Source organism: Cupressus sempervirens, chromosome 4, assembly GCF_028749045.1.
Source record: "Cupressus sempervirens isolate cs-2001-9-10 chromosome 4, ASM2874904v1, whole genome shotgun sequence".
NCBI lineage: Eukaryota > Viridiplantae > Streptophyta > Pinopsida > Cupressales > Cupressaceae > Cupressus > Cupressus sempervirens.
Window position 1 is genome coordinate 601106982 of NC_143121.1, and position 19631 is coordinate 601126612.

Genomic DNA, 19631 nt, shown 5'->3' on the forward strand with positions numbered 1-19631 from the left:
GATGGGGATTGAATCTAATGAAAGTTTACTAGCGGCTCCACCTCCATAGATGCAATGATTCAAAGGAAAATGAACTAGTTTACCACACAAGGCTTCCCAACAAGCCGCTAGGATGCTAGTGGTCTAGTTATTGATCCCTATCAAACATCCACTAATGCTACCATGCAACTATCCATCTACTTTACTCTTACTTAGCAACTTGAAATGAAATTTACTTTAACAACTTCAAAATGAAATGTAGTTCTAACTATTGTAAGTAGAAACTATGCAACAGCACCAAAAGCTCTTAATCACCATGCAAGTCACAACAATGAGAAAGAAAAGCGATTTTTTGGCATTATCTTTGCAACAATTTTCTCCGACCATTACAAATGAGAGCAAATGGCCTTATATAGAGGCCAAAATTTACAACCGACGGTAGAGATAAAGAGGCAAAACCAACGATCCAGATTGGATCCTAGAAACCCTAATTAGGGTTGCCACCCCATTGGCCAATGAGAAGAAGCCACACTATCAATGGAACAATGAGAAAAAAGAAAAGTGACAACCAATGAGAAGGCACTGAAATGGTTGCCAATCAAAATTAGACACTTGTCCTACCCTAGAAGAAAGAGAAATTGCCACTTAGGCTTACATCAAATGAGCTAATATAAATCTCCCTTTTTCCTTCATTCTTTTAGCTAAGGCAATGAACTTAGCTAGCCTTTCATTGACTTCTTCCATGGGAGGGCAAGGTGTATGCTTTATCTTGAGTTCAACCAATTTCATTATGTTGTTGGCTACTTGTAGTGTCTTCTCGTGGTCCTTCTCATACTCTTTTGCGTATCCGATAAAGGCATTGAGGGAGGAAAGGGTGCCCAAATGTTTCTTCTTGATAGCAACCTTTCTTAACTTGTCCAATCTCGATCCAAGCCCTGTCTCATTGATGTCTTCCTCTCTAATATCTTTAAAATCAAGTGCCACCCCAACATTGCTCATCATGGTTGAAATGGAAGTGTCGACGCTTGGGCAGTGTTGTGCAATTGCATTCTGTATCTCTTCGAGTGTTCTCAATCTAGTAGTCAAGGAAACAAACCAAGACTCAACTGTATGCAATCCTCCTTCATCAACCAACTTGGCCCTCTCCAAATATGTCTCTGGTAGCCCAATGAATGCCTGTAGCCTGGGAATAGCTAAATCCTTGACTGGAAGGAAATCCTTCCACTCTTAAAATACTCTGAATTTGTTTCTAATAGTCACTAATGATCGAAATTTCGAGATAAAGGAAGGCAAGAAATTTTGCCCATTTTGGATTGTATCATGGATCCAATCCTTGACTTCATGTAGCTGAGTTGCTATCTCTTCTATATTGCTCCCGCTGTCTTGAGGAAGGGCTGCCTGGTGCCGTTGTTGGATAGGCTGACAATCCCTTCAATATTTGTTCTCGGCCTCCAACTTTATGATCTTTTCATTTGCTTTCCTCAATCTTTCTCTTATTGAAACTATGCCCTCCTGGATCTCCTCACACTCCATGCCATTTGTATTCCTTCCCAAGTTATGCTCCACTATCTCATATTCTTGGGGCTGTAATCTCATCCAATGCCTTGTCAAGTGTCAGTATAACGATTTGGACCTTTCGATGACCATCATTGTCGCTCCTAATCATCTTTGCCACTGTCTTTGCAATCTGTTTCTGGTTCTCGCTATCACCCCTTCCCATTAATCTTTGGATGTCTTCAACTGTTCAGGTAGTTACTGCCTCACCTCTTGGCATAAGCATTTGTCTTAACCATAATGGTGCAATGCATCTCCCCAAATCTGGATTTGGTTCAGTTAGCCGATCATCAACAACGGCGTCGGACGCTTGACTTATTTCCTCACTATCAATCGGTCCATCTTCTCCACTAGTAACTGCCATGTCATCTCCTTGTTGGTTTTCTGAGAGAGGAGAGTACTCGGTGCTATTGCTATAACCACTTGACTTTGAATCAGAGCTCACTTCTACCACGGTCCTTTGTTCACTTGTGTTATCTTCTTGGCCTCTAGCCTCAATTATACTTTCCTGTGACGGTGTTGCGTGATGTCTCTTTGCTAGAGGTTCCGGATGTTCTTTGCTTTTCTCAACCTCCAAAGCTCTCTTCTTGCTTCTAATTGTTTCTTGTTGCCGGCTACTTCCTTCACCCTTTTGTCCGATTGATTCCACTGGACCTTCTTTTGGCTTCATCTTCTCATAAGTAAGGTGTATCTTTTGACTTTGTAGTTTCCTTAACTTTCTATTATACCATGACTCGGTATGCAAATCTACTGTTCTTGTGACTGCTTCCAAGGAAGGATCCTGATGATCATCCCAGTCTACTGGATTCAACTCTGTTCCCTCTACTATATCATAATCTTCTCTCAACATATTTTCATCATCTTCCAGTTGATCGGGAATATCAAGGCCTCTCCATCTGATATCTCTCATCATATTCACCGACAATCTTGAGAAAGCTAGCTTTCTCACATGAAAGTCATCCTTGGCATTGGCCCATAAATCCTCTATAGTGGCGACATGTTTAAATGCATTTCCGTGAGACGCCTTGATGAGACCATTAGAATCTAATCGTTGCCTTGCTCTGTACCATCCTATTTGATACCATTCTAATTCCTTCTCTGTAGTTGCAAAGGTGACGCAATTGGGGCAACTATCATTGCCAATTCCAAATGAGAAGGTAATCCCTGTCTTACCTTCGAGTCTCATTATTCTGTCATAATGCTCAAGTTCCCTAGCCAATTCCATCAAAACTACCTTGTCGGGTGGGTATCTTGGAATCCACTTGGGACAAAATGTGCTTCCTGCTACTCTAATGTATGTGAATTACGGAAATTGGATGAACTAACTCCTATATTTCTTAATCTTTACTTCTGCTTCTGATGAAAGTCTCGTAGCAGGTGTCCCTTGTAATACCCTTATTGCCTTCATGGCAAAGGTGTCACAAAATATTTTGTAATCTTTGTTGTTGTGCAAATGAAGCTGAGGGTAGCATTCATGCACCAAATATTGCCCCGACCCACTGCCAATTTCTCCTAAGGCCTTAAGTCCCGGATTTTTATACAATCTAGCAATTAAGTAAAACATATAGGATGCCATGTAGAATTGTTTTTGGTTTTGTATGGTTCTAAGTTGCAACTCTAGATTCTTGCTTATGATCCTAGCCCAATCAAATCTTCTTTTTCCTTTTTCAATTTCATCAATAAAGAAGTACATCCAGTTTTCGAATTGCATACCTTGAGCTAAGCCCATTATTCGGCTAAGGAGCACGATGGGGTCGCCATATTCTGATTTGAAGTCTGCCGCTGTGAGCCTCATTGATCTGGTTACTCCTTTCTTTCCCTTGTGTAGCCAATCCTATTTTAAATGCATGAAATAAGTTTCCTGGTTATCCTGAAATGACTTGGTGACCTGGTCCATCATCACCACTATCATGCTTTTGTACTGGGGAATGTTAAATGTTTCTTCAATAGCCTGTCTGCCAATGTTGGCCAACACCCTCTTCCCTTCATAACAAATGATGGATTTATAGATCAGATCGAACTTGGATGCACACTCCATAACCAATTCTGGACAAGGCAAGGTAGGAGGAAAAGTTGTTGCATGTACAATTCCACTTCTGTATATCTTCTTTGCCATGGGGGATTGTCCTTCCTTTACCTATATCATATTTACTGTACTGACATTGGTATCGGTTATTCGCCTCATTTTCGAGAAGAAAGTTGTTTACGACATCATATCCTCTTTGTCTTTCTTAGTGTTTGTTCCCTTAGGGTTCTTGCTTGCACTAACATCTACCATCCTAAACACTTATTTCTGCCCCTTCGTTCTAAGTGATATGAACTACCCTTATCGATCTCCAACCTTCTTTCTATCGATGGATTCTAACTTATTTTTGCCTCGCCAAGTCCTATCACTACACTTATCAATTTCCAATCTTCAACCTAGGGGTGGGACTACCACTTATTTCTGCCTCTTCGTTACTTTAGGATGGACTACACTTATATCTCCCAACTTCAACCTAGGGTGGTCTAGCTTATTTCTATGTTTTCAAATGTCCTATCATGGATTCTACACTTATCAATCTCCAATCTTCAACCTAGGATGGGACGATGAAGTGGTGGATGATGAATGCAAGAAGAACCAAGAGAAACAAAACTAGACAAGAACAAGGAGCGAAATCTGCTTAAGGACCACTTTCAACTCTAAATGAATTGAACTTACCTTTACCAACGGCCGGGTCCTCTTTTGAATTTCAAATTAGACCTTAGAAAGTGCAAGCCCCTTGCCAATATTGATGCCCTAGCTGAAGAAATCAAAATTCTGTCCACTTGAAATTGCCCATGCATGTGCCAAAAAAAATCAGACTTTATCATTTATTTTCTTCACCAACAAAAATTGTCCAATCTCTAAGAGAAAAATCGCAGCCTCTAGAGGAAATCGGACCTCAACCAAGAATCATCTGGGGCAAAGAAAATCAAATCTGCCTTTGCAAAAATTTCACAAGACCCTGAAATCTTCTTTTAGCACACAAATCTGCCCTAGAAACAATTTGCCAAGCATGGAAAAGTGCAGATTTGCCTTATAAAAAATCGCCAAGGAAGAAGAGCTACTCCTTGAAACAACATTGCCAAACATGGAAATCTGCCCCTTGTCAAAAAAATTGTCCAAGCATGGAAGAGGAGGATGGAGTGAATGAGGAGATAAGGGGAAGGAGATCCCTCTTATACTCAATCCACATGCCTTCCCTAGCTGGCCAACTTGCACCTAGAAGAGGAAAAAACATTAATTAGTGCACAATTTTGGTCCCAATTAAATGATAAGCCAAAAATTAATTTTGCTGCAATGAAATATGCATTTTTAAATTGCCAGTTAGAGCAAAATTGCAAAAATAAAGATAATAAAGCCTTGGAGATGCTAAACATTTTCATTTAGTGACAATTTAGTAATTAATATATCATTAAAAATCGGATTTGGCAAGCCAAAATCAATTTTTTCAATTTTAAATTACTAATTTCTTTAAATATTTTAAAATCTTCAAGAAAAATTTAACCCATTTAATGTCAATTTTTGCAATTTAATCTAAATCAATTTTGCTATGCAATTTTAATTTTTTTTAACAGAAATAAATCATTTCTCTAGAATTTAAAATTGATTTTCCAATTTGATTCCACTATCGCAAAATTAATTTTTTCACCGGAAAAATTCAAGATTTTCCAAAAAAAACCCGAATCTAACAACAATTTCATTTTTTGAAAATTGCTCAAGTTTATACAATTATATCCAAATTTTCAAAAAAAATTGTCTAAGTAAAAAATTCACAATTTTATCTTGCCAAGTGTTGTCTTTGAAATTTGTTCGGCCTAAGGATAAAATTAGTCGTTCTGGAAAATCAAGTTAAAACCAGGTGAAAACAAACCTAAACCTTTCTCTCTCCGGGCCCGAAAACATCCAAGGAGTAAAATTTTCTAAGATCAGAAATTTTTGGACAACTTCAAAAATTATTTGCCAAGGCGATCAAAAAATGGGGGTCCCCAAAATTTGGGGCGATGGTGTGAAAACCTCACAACAATATGTAGAATTTGTATCCTTTTACTATTTCACTAAAACCAATAAGAATTCTTTTTCTTCCATTAGGTTCTAACTTTGTCCTTTTCTGCTTGGGCACATGAACATACACAAGACTTCCAAATATCCTTAAGTGACTAAGATCATGTTTCTTTCTTGAAAATGCTTCTTCAAGGGTCTTATTGTCCAAATATGAGTGAGGACATCTATTCTGAATAGAGACTGCTATATTAGATGCTTCAACCCAAAATGACATGCTTAAATTTTGATAAAAAATCATAGCCCTAGCAGCTTCTACAATAGTTCTATTTTTCCTTTCAACAAAACCATTTTGTTGAGGATTGTAGGGGACTGTGAACTCCCTCTTAATCCCAACAAGTTTCCAGAACTCTTTAAATATTTCAGAAGTGTACTCTTTCCCATTATCTGTTCGCAAAACTTTAATTTTCTTTCCTAAGGAGTTTTCAGTGATTGTTTTGAATTCTTTAAACTTAGAAAGAATCTCTTCAAATTCTTTGCACTTAAGGAAGTATATCCATGTCTTCCTTGAAAAATCATCAACAAATATCACATAGTATAGGAACCCTCCTATAGATGGTAAAGACATGGGTCCACATAGATCAGAGTGCACTAGTTCCAACACATCTTTAGTTTTGCTCAAACTACGAGGGAATGAATTTTTAGTGTTTTTCCCTAAGGCACAACCTTTGCATGATTCATTGTGAATATGGCTTAATTTGGGCATTTTGGTAACTAACTTCTCCATAGGTGTTAGGGTACGAAAGTTGATATGACCTAATCTTCTATGCCATATTTCATTTGAATCTAAAGTCTCATGCACAAGTGCAAAGTTTGTCTTAGTGCATAGCTCATATAATAGTCCTTGTCGTACTCCTATTGTTAGAGCCTTCTTTATGATTGAATTCTTAGGCCAAGCTAGTACCTTACCTTCCATGAATGCAATTCTATAACCATCATCTTTAAGTGCAGATATGGATATTAAATTCCTTTTAATACCTGATACATAAAGAACTCCGGAAAACTGATTAGAATTCCCAGATATCAATTTGATGGTGCAGGTCCCAATTCCTTTTACGGAATGTGCAGAATCATCACCTATTGTAACTTCTTCATCTGTTTCTATTTGCGTGCTTTCTAGGTTATCCTAATATCCAGTGATGTGTCTTGAAGATCTAGTGTCAACTATCCAAGTGTTAGATTTGGTTGAAATTTGACTGGACAATGCTGAATAAAAGACATGTTTCTCAAATTTATGTCTTTCATTTGATTTATCAGATTTGGCAAATGATGCTTGCTCTAAGGTTTAGATTGATCAGGACAATTTATTGCATAATGTCCATATAGATCACATTTGAAACATCGAATTTCGGACAAGTCTTTCTTCTGTTTAGACTGTCCTTTTCCATGAAAGTTTCTTTTCCTTTTGTTGTTTTTCTTCTTTCCCTTATGAGAGTTTTATCTAAGGTTTTATGTTTTCCCTTGATCATTAATCTCGATTCTTCTTGAAGACAATCAAATCTTAATCAATCTAGTTTTAGGATTTTAGATCTAGCACTTATACCTCGTACAAAAGATTCCCAAGAATTTGGAAGTCCTCCTAACGCTATTAGGGATAATTCTTGGTTGTCAATCTCATAACTAACTGTAGATAATTAATCTCTCAAATTTGTGATCCTCATGAAGGCGGCATTTTATAGTTTCTCCTTTATTTATGCTGATGTTATTCATTTGTCTTTTAAGAGCAAGTTTTCTGCTAGTGTTATTTATTATGAATGCATTTTCAAGAGCTCAAAACATGTGATATGCCACATTAGGCACTATGTGGTCTCGAACAACATCCATGATTATCTTCATGGCCTTCTCATTATTCTCGATCCATAATGTTTTCTCTGGATCATTTGAAGGTTCTTCCTTATCTTCTCTTACAAAAGATTCCAATTTGTTTTCTTCTAATAACATCATTATACAAAGTTCCCAGGATTCAAAGTTATCAACACTTGCAAGGTGGTGTTTGAATCTTAACATGTTTGTCATCTTGTAGAGAAAAGATAGACCACAATTTATTGTGAAATCTGATGTCGTAAACTTAATGAGATCTCTCCTTAACAAAGCTCTCTTAAACTTAATGAGATCTCTCCTTAACAAAGCTCTAATATCATGTAAAGTTTGTTACCAGATTTCAATTCGATGGCAGACTGATCCACTGTTTTGTTGCAAGTATGAACACTAATGCCAATGGAATGATTCGCTTCCAGAATCTGTAGAAGTTAGTGCAGAGATTACAGAGATAAACCAATATTATTGAACTTAGATATCCTTCTATCCTTTGATGTGCTTGCATTAATCGTTTTTGTTGCCTTGTTTACTTTGGGCAGATTGGTATATATATCAAGTGGAAAGGGTGTGGGGATGAATGGTCATGTTTCCGATTGGAGACATGAACATTCTTCCTCACACCTATTCGGAGGTAACTAATCTTTACGATTTGTTACAAACTTTAACCAAAGTAATCAATATATTACCTATCATTAAGATCTACGACCTGATATAAAGGATAGATCAATAATGATCTAAATATCAAAGGAATCAAAATTATTTTCAATCATGCTTTAATGATCTCAGAAAATATATATGTCATCGGTTTCAAACTGTGACTTGTTTACATACAACGAGTACGTACGCATATATGTAGAACAATATGTGCTTCATATTGTTGTACATATATACATATGTATATGCTGACCACAATAATGTCAGACCAAAGCTACATGCATTAACAAAAATGAACACCAATGACTACAATAGGGTTTGGCATCATCTCTTGAAGTTTTTGCTGTTGACTGGTGAAGATTTTTATATTCTTGACTTGCTTTTTTGGCTAGCACTTGTTAAAAGTGCTTCTTCCACTATCCGGGTATGCCATTTGATTGTAACAAGTTTTTTCTCTATGAAATAATGAAGTAGAATAATTGGTATCTTTTATTTCATTCCCTAGCATTTGGTTTACAAATTTCAGAAGATTTATTTTAACATGTGTATTGCTTTTTATGTCAAACCATCTCAAAACACAAAAAAATTGGAAAACAATAAAAATGAAAAAGCAAGCATAGTCAGTTCAGCTATTGGAGTCTTTAAGGATTCTTACAAAGAGCACTTGAGTTCTCCTAGCCTTTAGCTTATATGGGCTCTCCTTAATGGAGTGTCCCAGTACTTGGCAGATGTTGCTGATATATTTCTTGGGACAATTGCCCTTGGTATACCCTTCATTTTTACATTTGGTGTGCGCCACAATTCATTGCCCTCCTTTGTTTCTTTCTCTGCTAGCATCTCCTTCATCATCCTCTTCATATCCTTTTGAAGTGCCTCTATTGTCCAAGATTCCCCCTCACTGTCACCATTTCGAGTATCATCATTGATCTTTTTCATCCATCTAGGTGTCTTATTCTCGCTCTCAATATCCATTGCCTAATCATATACCTCTGTGTAAGAGGATGGGGATACCACCACCATTTTTTTTGAATGGACGGAGTTAATCCCTCGATGAACCATCTTTTCTTCAAGCCATCTGCTTGGTGGTTGTCTAACTTTCCAGTGAGTTCCTTTAACCTACAAAAGTAGGCCCATATTGTCTCAATTTTCCCTTGGCACATACTATAAATTTATGCTATCACTTCGTCATTACCACAAAGCAATTTGAACTATGCTTGAAAGGCTTGCTTCAAATTATTCCAAGTTGTTTTGGAGAGGGGGGTTGTTGACAGTTTTGTGTACTAGTTAATTACTACTCGTAAGGTAGCTATGAAGACCTTTAAACAATAGTCATGATCATCTTGATCGTTCTTCCCACACTTATGTTTTACAGTGCAAGGTTGGGTCCTTTGACCTATGTGCACTAAATTTGGGAAGTTTTTGCTTCTCTAGGGTGTTAATGATTTTTCTCCTAAGACTATCATTTTGTGCATTGTTAGACTTAGGTTGGTCGGTTACTCCATGTCCTCGGGCTTCTTTGGCACCTTTGAGTATCCACAAGTTATCTTCCCGTCCTCCTCTATCATACACACCTCGATAACTTTCCTCATAGTACCAACACTTCCACCTCCTTGAAGTTTTCGGTTTTGCTCCCCCTATTCTCAACTATTATGATATTGCGAGATTCCCGATGACTCGCAAAGTATTTTCAAACAAAATCGCTACCTCTCCTTCAAGATTTCTTTCCTCGCTATTGTTTTCCTCAGAGTGTACAGATGGTTTGGTTGGTACCGAGTCACCATCCCAACTATCTAGTCGGACCCTTTTTGTACCTAGGAAGTGCTCATCAGTGGTAGTCCTCTTGCAACATCTTCCTACTCCTAACTCATGGGGTTTCTTCCACTTTTAGTGTAAATATGAGTGCCACTCAAGTTGTTGGGACTGAGGGATTTCTCTAGTAGTTGCAATCGTTGCCATCTCTTAATCTATTCTTGAATCCTCAGAGCCCTTCTTACTACAAACTCTACTTCCTTTTTCATTTATCTCTTTCCTTGTACGTTGCCTTTTGTCCATTTTGGCAAAAGAGCCATTAGTTATTGGTGTTGTCAAAGGTTTGACATGTACTTCTGTCGCGTGTTTTCTCCTCCCTCTAGTTCCTTGCCTCCTACTGTTGTAGTATTTGTTGTCTACGATGTTCTCTCGCTCTTGGTTTATGTTGTTCTTGGACTCCCAACAATGTGCAAACAAGCAATTTTGGAAGGCTAATTAGAGGATCGTATACAGGAGCACTCACCATGAGTTCAACACTTATAGTACCAGTCAGGATGCTCTCTCTCAAGGCTCTCATTGCATGTGCTAGTCAACCGACACATTCCATGCCTGAACCAAATCTTATGTCACTTGGTCTTCTCTGTTCTTAGTGTCTCGATAAGTTACTACTAATTGCTGGTCAAAGGTGCGACCCATTATGCCTTCATCCTATCTATTCTCACTTCCTTCGACCTCCATATTCGAACTTAGGCAATAGAGCCAAAATGTTAGCTGCCTATTGTAATTTGGTCCATACAGTGCAACCGTAACCATTCAAACAGCCTTGAATAACTATAGATCATAAATGATATAACATTGGCAATCAGAAATATTATAGGATAGCACAATGCAACAGATGGTAGAGTGACATAGCTTTCATAGCATATTGTTCTCGTACAATCAACAAAACCAAAACTTTCTCCAGTTTGACCACAAATAGACTCGATGGTTGGTTAAGTCTGCCAGCTGTTAGCAACTGACACCCCTTCGGAATCAGGTTTTATTATACTTCCGATTTAAACTAATGAAAGTGTATTTAATTACCATTGGCATAATTGTTGTCTACAGATGCTCTTGCATCATTATCCAATAGCCTCTTAATATGGCTTCACACCGACATACAATCACGAGGACATAAATTTCAGTGTGAAGCTAAACCCAAAATAATTTAGTTAGATCATCTCCAAAGGTTGTGATATATTACTCTTCTCTCCCACATAAGATGCACACGTAGTCTTCTGTGTGCACTTTATCTTGCTTTAAGCCTAGTCCTTGGTAACTCATAATGCAGACCAAATGTTTGTGCTTTAAAGTCTTTGGATTGGCACTGCCCATTCAAACACAAAACAAGAGCTGTACTGTGCTTGATTTAACTATACAGAGATTTTGTCTCATAGTTTTAGTTACTAGAAACCTTTTCATTGTTCCACTTCCATATCTCCAGTAAGGAGCTGACACTTGTATTTGCAGCTTGAAAGAACAGTTTTCAAGAACAATTTTGGAATGTTGTTGTCTCAGTTAACTTTTAGCCCTGTTGGAATGTTTTGCATATAATTTCAGTTCCTGTCTTAGGATTGTAAAATTGTTTGATAATTACATTCGGTCAATAAACTTTTGGGTCTTCAGTGGCTTGGTATTTTGCCTTATTCATTTTTTTTGTTCCCAATTATGTGGCCACTATATAAATTGTTTGAAATAGTCAAGGGACTTAACATTGCAATGTAGCCCATGGGCTACCTTAGGTCATGTTGATACTGCAATATATGGTGTTCCAAGCAGAGTACTTTCTCGCAGACAGGTATGTTTGGTAGAATATGAAAGTGGACTTTGATTTTCAGTGCTATTAATGATCAGCAGACAAATTTGAACTCTTTGCATTTCTCTAATGTTAGACATTGTTTATAGATTTTACAGGAATATCAGAAATACGCAGATTCAGTCATTGGAAAATATGGAATCAATAGACCTAGTATCAGAAATGTAGTCAAGGTGAAAGGCTCCATGCTGTTTTAACTGTATTTAGTGAAAAGCATAGTGTGGTTTTGTAGTTACTCCAATACTCTTTGTTGATAAATATAATTTAATCCTTATCTGATCATATCACTCAGTCGCATTTGTCAAATATTCAAAAGTTTCCTTCAAAAAAATACTTCTTTATGTGCTCTTGTTATGTGTCCTTTATATATTTTGCGCAATAAAGAAATGTAATTATTCAAGTAACATATTTTATAGAGGCCTTTTACATATTTATCTTGTTTAAGTTCCCAAACATCTCCATTATTCTCTCAGATAGAAGTGCACAATCAGCTGTAAGACTACTAGAAAATGGGCTACTTATTCTAAATCAATGCGTGATGTTGTGGTCAGTTTGAAAAGAATATTTGTGCATTCTTCTACATTCAATGCATAAACAATGAACTGAAGTTTTGGGAATATTTAAGTAGAAACCTCTCTTTAATTATATGAGTCTGTCCACTTTCACTATTGTTCTGTGGTATTTTTTTAAAATGATCTAGAACATTTCCACCAGAATCTTCCAGTTACCCTAAATGGCTTCATGCTGTATGAGATTCAATTATTGTCTGTCTTTGCCAATAATATATTTTTGTTTTGGCCGACCTTATGAATATGTGCTTGTATGACATGCATAGCACACTAGGTTTAATCAATATTGTCTCATGTCGCCTTTTTTATATATTGATAATACTGTACAAAAAAGATTACAATATACGGTACATCTGCTCCATCAGATCAGCAATATCTCCAAAGATGCTAAAACCCTGTACATATTTTCTTTCTAACCTCTAAAATAGGATACAACATCAGTATTATGATTAGTTACGTATGAACAAAAGGAGATATATTGCTATGACTATCCATCCACATGAGAGAAGGCAGGCCATCTGGGTCATGCTAGTCCCATGCCCCAATAAATATTGTTACCGCATTCCGCCTTGTCACACTCAAATGCCTGTAAGGGGGTCTCAATCTGGGGATCAGCAGAGACATCTAATTTCTGTGTAACATGCTCCCTTGGTGCACTTTTCACTGCCTCAATGTGTTCTTTTGAAACATCCTTTTCCTCTATAAAACAATTCCACTTGTCCAATTCCTCTTGCTTCAGCTTGTCTTTCCCTCAGGGAAAGAAGTGAGCGGATTCGATATCAGAGTTTTATACCAGCATTACTCCTCCATGAAGCAGTAGCATAAATCTTGTTTACCATACAGGGTAAAAGGATACTTATCACATGTAGTATAACTAGCTTATATATATATTTATATATATAAAATAAGCCGAGAGATATGCCTATTTTCATAATCCCATAATTTTTATCATCCCATATTTATGTGAGTCTAAGAGGTGTGAGGAAATGATTCGAGACTCTTGATCTGCTTCATTTTTACTTTTATTTCTTCTCTGTAATTTTTACGATTTTAATTATAATTATATTTAGTTTATTTCTATTTTATTTTTCTGACATGTAAATGAACATCAAATTTTTTTCAAAATAGAAAATGTTTACATTGAAGATTGCTGCCATTGTAGAAAGCCTATCGGCTTAATAAGATATAACACAAAACATATACTTTATTCATATACACAATATGCACTCCAAGTACAATGCTTACAATGATAATTATGATGATGTCTCAATAGTTCTTTTCAGACAGTGTACATATACTTTCCCGAAGGGGTGACTCAACCATTACATGCCCTTTCGGATGCAATTCTACCCATTGGCTACAATATAGAATTTACCGACAACATCATCCCCCCCAAAAAGTAAAGTCATCTCCGGATGACAAATTAGAGACAACCCTTACAACAAAACTCAAATTACAACCAAAAGAAATAATTACATCAATATTTAGACACTAAGAAGAGGGATGCGTTTCTAGTGTAGTAGTCATCCGTGCTCTAAGCTTGTTCAGCTCTGCTCGTAGCTTATACACTTGTTCTTTCCGTACTTTCAATTCTACTTCAGCCTCCATTTGAATCTCCACAGCTGATTGCATCATTTCAACAATCTCTCCAAACTCTCTCGCTTTCTCTTCTACCACCCACTCCTTTGTTGCTAATTGTTCCTTCTCTATTGCTCACTGTTCCCTCTCTGCTGCCACCTTCTGTAGCTGACTCTGCCGAGCTAATAATGCTGTCCTCGTGGATTCCTAGGCTGCCCTCTCCATAGCTAATCTAGTAGCTGACTCCTCCCGAGCCCTCTCTGCTGCTACTTGGTTTGCTTGGCTCCTCCGAAGGGTATAATATGCATCCATGTGTATCTTGACTATCTCCTAAGTCAGAGCCTCTATGCGGGTCTCCATACTTGTCTCTCTTGTAAAGGCCCAATCCTCGCGCATCTCGGCAGTCTCTATACTTGGCCATTCGTGTTCCTCAAAACATAATATAAAGGTTGCTGGACATCCCACTCTCATGAAAGATATAATGTTTTCCAACTCCTTCACTATTGAATCCAAGGCCTGTATCTTTGCAGAAGCCACCACTTGGCGAGCTCGAGTTGCTAGAGTTGCTACATCAACAAAGAATGTCTCCATAACCTCTCTCGTCGCTGTTTCTAACACCACTATAGGCTGCTACTGGGCACCCATAACTGTCTCTACTACTTCCGCCATCTACTTAACAACACTATGTGGTATCCTATCAATCTATGTCGGGTGACTCTCCTTCACTTGTGTCTATAGAGGATCTTCTTCTGGAGCTACTTCTTGTGTAGGTGTGAGAAGGCATGTCACCCGAGGTGCGGGTATACGGCAAAACCTCGTACTCAAGTACGTGCTTAACTTCTGAGCTCTACTCTCTGTCTGGTTCCTTAGGCGATGCTAACAATGTTGTATCTACCGTAACCACTGCATTTGAACCTACCACATCCAAGTAGACACCCAGCGTCCTCAAACCCTCGCCTGTCGGTATCTCCATCACTCCCTCCTGAGTGTCCATCTCCTCCTTTGGAATAATTATATCAGCCCTTGCTTTTGGTACGGTTGGCAGGCCCTCTTTGCCAACTCTTTCAGGTAATTCCATGGCTACCTTCGATACGGCTGTATTAGGTACTGCGATTGAAGGCTCAGTATTCCTTGAAGGTGCTAATATTGTTGGCCGTACTGCTGGCTGTGGTGCTGGCCATGCTGCTAGTTTGGCTGCTATGGTGACTAGTGTCATTACAACAGGTTGCCTAAATTGTCTAAACCCAAGAATGTGAACGCCTACAGGAACTAAGTGTGAATGGGAGGTAGCTGTGAGGGTCCTCGGAAATAGTAGGGGCGGTGCTGTAATAACTTCGACTTTCTCATCATGATCCTCATCCTCCACTTCCTCGTCATTGTCCTTGGAAGATGTGTCTTGTCTCCCACTATCCATGTTCTTGTGCTCAGAACTTTCTACCTCCTGTCGCATCTTTTTTTGTCCAATGGCCTTCTACCTTCCAGGAGTATCAAGGTGCCTCCACCGCATAATAAGTGACTCCCTCGGTTTTGTCGGACCACACTTCTTTGCTTGTTGTGGCCGTACAGATGTAATGCTTCTCTCCTCCAAAGGTTGTACAGTTGCTCTTCCCTTCTACCAAATCATTTCCTATAGAGTTATAACTTCTTTAACTTTTTCTTGGAAATCCCTACTGTACGGTGTGATGCCAATCCTCTATTGCAAAGTCGTATTGTTGTGCGACACTGCACTATCCCACGTGAGAAGTTTGTATGGTAAGCTCTCTTCCCCTTGTGCTTTGATCTTGTGACCGTACAATATTAGAAAATACTTTGCCTTCTATAGTTTCTTATGTCTGTTTCATACGGTTGGCAAACATCTGTTTTGTAATCCATATGGTTACCAGTACGGTTCACCCTTCATTTGCAATGTGTTCTTAGTGCCATACGATGGTGATTAATATCTCCTGTTACTATCATGCAGCTTGCAGTGATGTTCTATACCTCTCTGTCAATACCATACGGTGTTGTAATATGCAATTTCCTGTCTCCAAAAGGGTTGTACGGTATATAGTCTTTTCTCTTGAAGTATCCTCTATCCTCTGTCTTGAATGCTCGATCCTTACTCCCAGACCGTATGGTGGGCTCTCTCTGTCTCTTTGTTTGTGTGAAGGTCGTATAATGGCCAAGTTCTTATTGATGGTTCCCTCTACCTTCCTTGTATGGACCATACAATTGGATCATTTATGCTTCCTTGTACGGTGTGAAATTGTCTGCTCTTCTTTTACTTTATTGTATAGTGCACTTGTTAGTCTGTATTGTCTTTCCTAAGATCGTACAATATTCACCATTTCTCTTTGTGGTCGTACGGTATTCTTCGTACGGTGCTCTCTTTAATAGCCGTACAATACCTATTTTTGTTGCCATATGGTGACCTCCAGGCACTCCTTTTGACTATACGGTGCATCTCTTCCTTTTGTTTAACTACCGTGCGGTATTAATTACTCTATTCTAGTTTTGTCCTTTCATACGGTGTTTTGTATGGTTTCTCCTGTAGATTGTACGGTGGCTACAATCTCCTATAGACAGGTCCATCGTAACCATACGATACCTTATATAGCCTTCAGCTTATTTATATTTTATCGTTGCTCCAATACATATTATAATTTTCTCTTTTAACTTCTTATTATGTACATATTTATTTATTACACCTATTTACTTATTTACATATATACATTACTACTTTTTATTCCTTCTTATATTCTCTCTGAATTGTTCGTCTGTACAGACACGTTTCTTTCATGATAGATTTTTAGCTTCGACCCATTCACTGCATCGACCACTTTCTTTCCGTCGAGCGTCCATAATTTGATTGCTCCATTATCGCCAACTTCGTAGATCTTGTATGGTCCGACCCATTTAACTTTAAATTTGTCTGGTTTGATCTCGTTATGGCCATTATATTTTAAAACAAATTGGCCTGGTTGAAATTTATTCATTTTAAATGCTTGTCATGCCATACCTTTAGCTTGTCTTATGTAACCTCCGTGGCTCATTGTGCTTGCAATTGTCGCTCATCAAGTTTATTTAAGTTACACAGTCTTTTCCTCAGGCTTTCCATATCTCTGAGTTTTTTTTTCGATCGCAACCTTAAACTTGGTACTATGAATTCCGTCGGTACCACTGTCTCGTCCAATCATCAACTGGAATAGAGTGTGTCCCGTGGTTACCTTGTATGAAGTACGGTACGTCCATAATGTTGATGGTAACTTTTCTTCTCAAATCCTCTCCATCGATTGCGCATGATTTATAAATCACTCTGACTAGGATCTTATTAGTAGCTTCTGGTTGTTCGTTGGCTCTCGGGTTGTACGAGCTCGATAGAGAATGGTATATCTTGAATTCTGTGGTAAGCAAACGGATGACATGATTCACGAAGTGTCCCCCATGGTCGCTTGTCAACTGTAGCGGGATCTCGTACCTTGTGATTATTTGCTCATAGATAAATTTCGCTGTGCTTATTGCAGAGTTGTCAGGCAAGGCCCGCGCCTCTACCCACTTGGTAAGGTACTCCGTCGCTACCACGATGTACCTGCATCTTCTAGTTTTACTTACCTTGAGGGGTCCAACAAAGTCCAACTCCTATCTCTAAAATAACTCCTGTGCGTTTGAAGGATTCAAAGGCATGAAGTCTCTCTTCAGTGGTTTTCCGGCTCTCTGACATGCATTGCAGGGAATGACCCACTCCTTGGCATCATTATGCACGGTTGGCCACCATAACTCTGCCAGAAGTATCTTTCGCATAGCTGTATCCGGCCTCATGTGTCCTCCGACTGGTCCTTCATGCGCTTCTTTCAACACCTTTTGTATTTCCTCCTCTAGAACACACTGCTGTAGAATCTGGTTGAGTCCCATTTTATACAATAACCCATTGATCAATTGAAATGTTCGACTCCTTAGCACTAGTTTCCTCCTCTCATTCTGCGACATCTTGCTAGGAAACTGTCCTGTTGAGAGATACTCTCGGATACGTGTGTACCAGGATGGCAGTACGACAATCTGAAATAGCTGCGCATCAATGAAATCATCGTTGACCCCCTCCGGTGGCTCTCCCGATTTTATCCTCGAGAAGTGATCAGCGCTTACATGACTCTTTCCCGACTATACCACAATCTTGAAAGTAAACTCCTGCAATTGTAATAGCCATCTACTTATCCTTCCTTGAATGATTGGCTTGTTTACGAGATATAGCAGTGCCCAATGATCTACATAAAAAACAAGTGGTGTCGCCAGTAAATAATGTCTAAATTTTTGTACTGCATACACCATCCCGAGTGCTTACTGCTCTATTGCATTGTAATTTTTCTCTGCTTTAGATAACAGTCTACTCGCAAAGTATACTGGATGATCCAATCCCTGGTCACCTGTCTGCGCCAATGTTGCTTCAATCGTGTAGTTCGATGCATCAACTTGAACATGAAATTCCTTATCCTAGTTCGGATAAGCCAGGATAGGTGTTGTAGCTAATCTCGTTTTCAGCCCATCGAAAGCTTCATTTTGCTCCGCTTCCCATTTGTAAGGTTCGCCTTTGTAGGTGAGTTTTTCTAGTGGGTAGGATATTTTTGCAAAGTTCTTGATGAACCTCCGATAATATCTAATATGTCTGAGGAATGATTTTACCTCTGTCACATCCATCGACGGTGGCATTTCCAAGATTACCCAAACTTTGTCGGGATCTGTCTTCAACCCTTCTTTGCATACTATGTGCCCTAATAGCTTTCCCTACAGTACCATGAATTTGCACTTCTTCAGATTCAGTACCAATCTTGCCCACTTGCATCTTTCCATGCATTCTTCGAGTGCAGTTATATGCTTGTCTCCATGCTAAAAATTGACCAATCGTCTAGAAATACCTTAAAATTCCCTACTGACATTTTATTAAATGTGCAATATAATTCTCTAGAATGTTGCCAGAGCATTACACAGTCCGAACGACATCCTATTGTAGGCATATACTCCATCTTCAACGATGAATGTTGTTTTAAGCCTATCTTCTTCAGCGATGGATACTTGGTTGTATCCAAAGAATCCATCCATAAATGAATAAATTCTGTGCCTCGCAACTTCTTCCAGAATGCTATCTATGAATGGTATCGAGAATGGATCTTTGATCATTACAACATTTAGGCATCGAAAGTCCACACATATTCTTATCCGAGTGGTGTCCTTCAAAGATATCACAATCGGTGATACACACTCACTTGACTACACCCTAAAAATAATTCTTGCTTCTAGCATTTGGTCAATCTCATCAATGACCCGTGCAGCATAATTTTTGTTCATCTGGTACAGCCAATTTCGTACGAGTACTTTATCTTCTATCAATGGTATCCAGTGGACACATAACTCCGGCAGTACTGCTTTCAAATCCTTATACGTACATGCAAACACGTCCTTATACTCCATAAATATTTTGAATGCTACCGCTTTCAGGACTGGGTTCTAGTCATCTCCCACAAAGATATTCTTCAGATTGGCTTCATCTCCTAAGTTCATTGTCTTTACAGTAGGCTCATCGTACTTTATAGGTTTGCCTTCACTAAACATATGCGCAGGCATTTCATCTATATGTGCTTCTCCCTCTTTCACTTCGCTATACTCCTTCCGAAACTCATTCCCTTCTTTTCTCTCTTTGACCCCTAACATGTTATAGCTTGGAAAGTTCTCGTAGTCCTCCATCTACCAATGGAGTAAGCCGTTCATTAAGTCCAGGTCGTCATCGCTCAACCCTCCTAATCTCAATATTCCCTCTTCA

The 19631-nt window shown here is 38.5% G+C and overlaps 1 protein-coding gene across 3 annotated transcripts in view; it reads left to right on the forward strand.

Moving 5' to 3' along the window:
- Positions 1–19631, forward strand: part of LOC149562646 (uncharacterized) — a 230993-nt gene that overhangs the window by 189262 nt on the left and 22100 nt on the right. For 2 of the 3 annotated variants that reach the window (XM_089826108.1, XM_089826109.1), the window contains 2 exons: positions 11603–11675; positions 11783–11866. In XM_089826108.1, the coding sequence (XP_089682234.1) occupies positions 11603–11675; positions 11783–11866 (157 nt within the window). The remainder of the gene's footprint in view (positions 1–11602; positions 11676–11782; positions 11867–19631) is intronic. The other variant, XM_089826110.1, reaches the window with a different exon arrangement.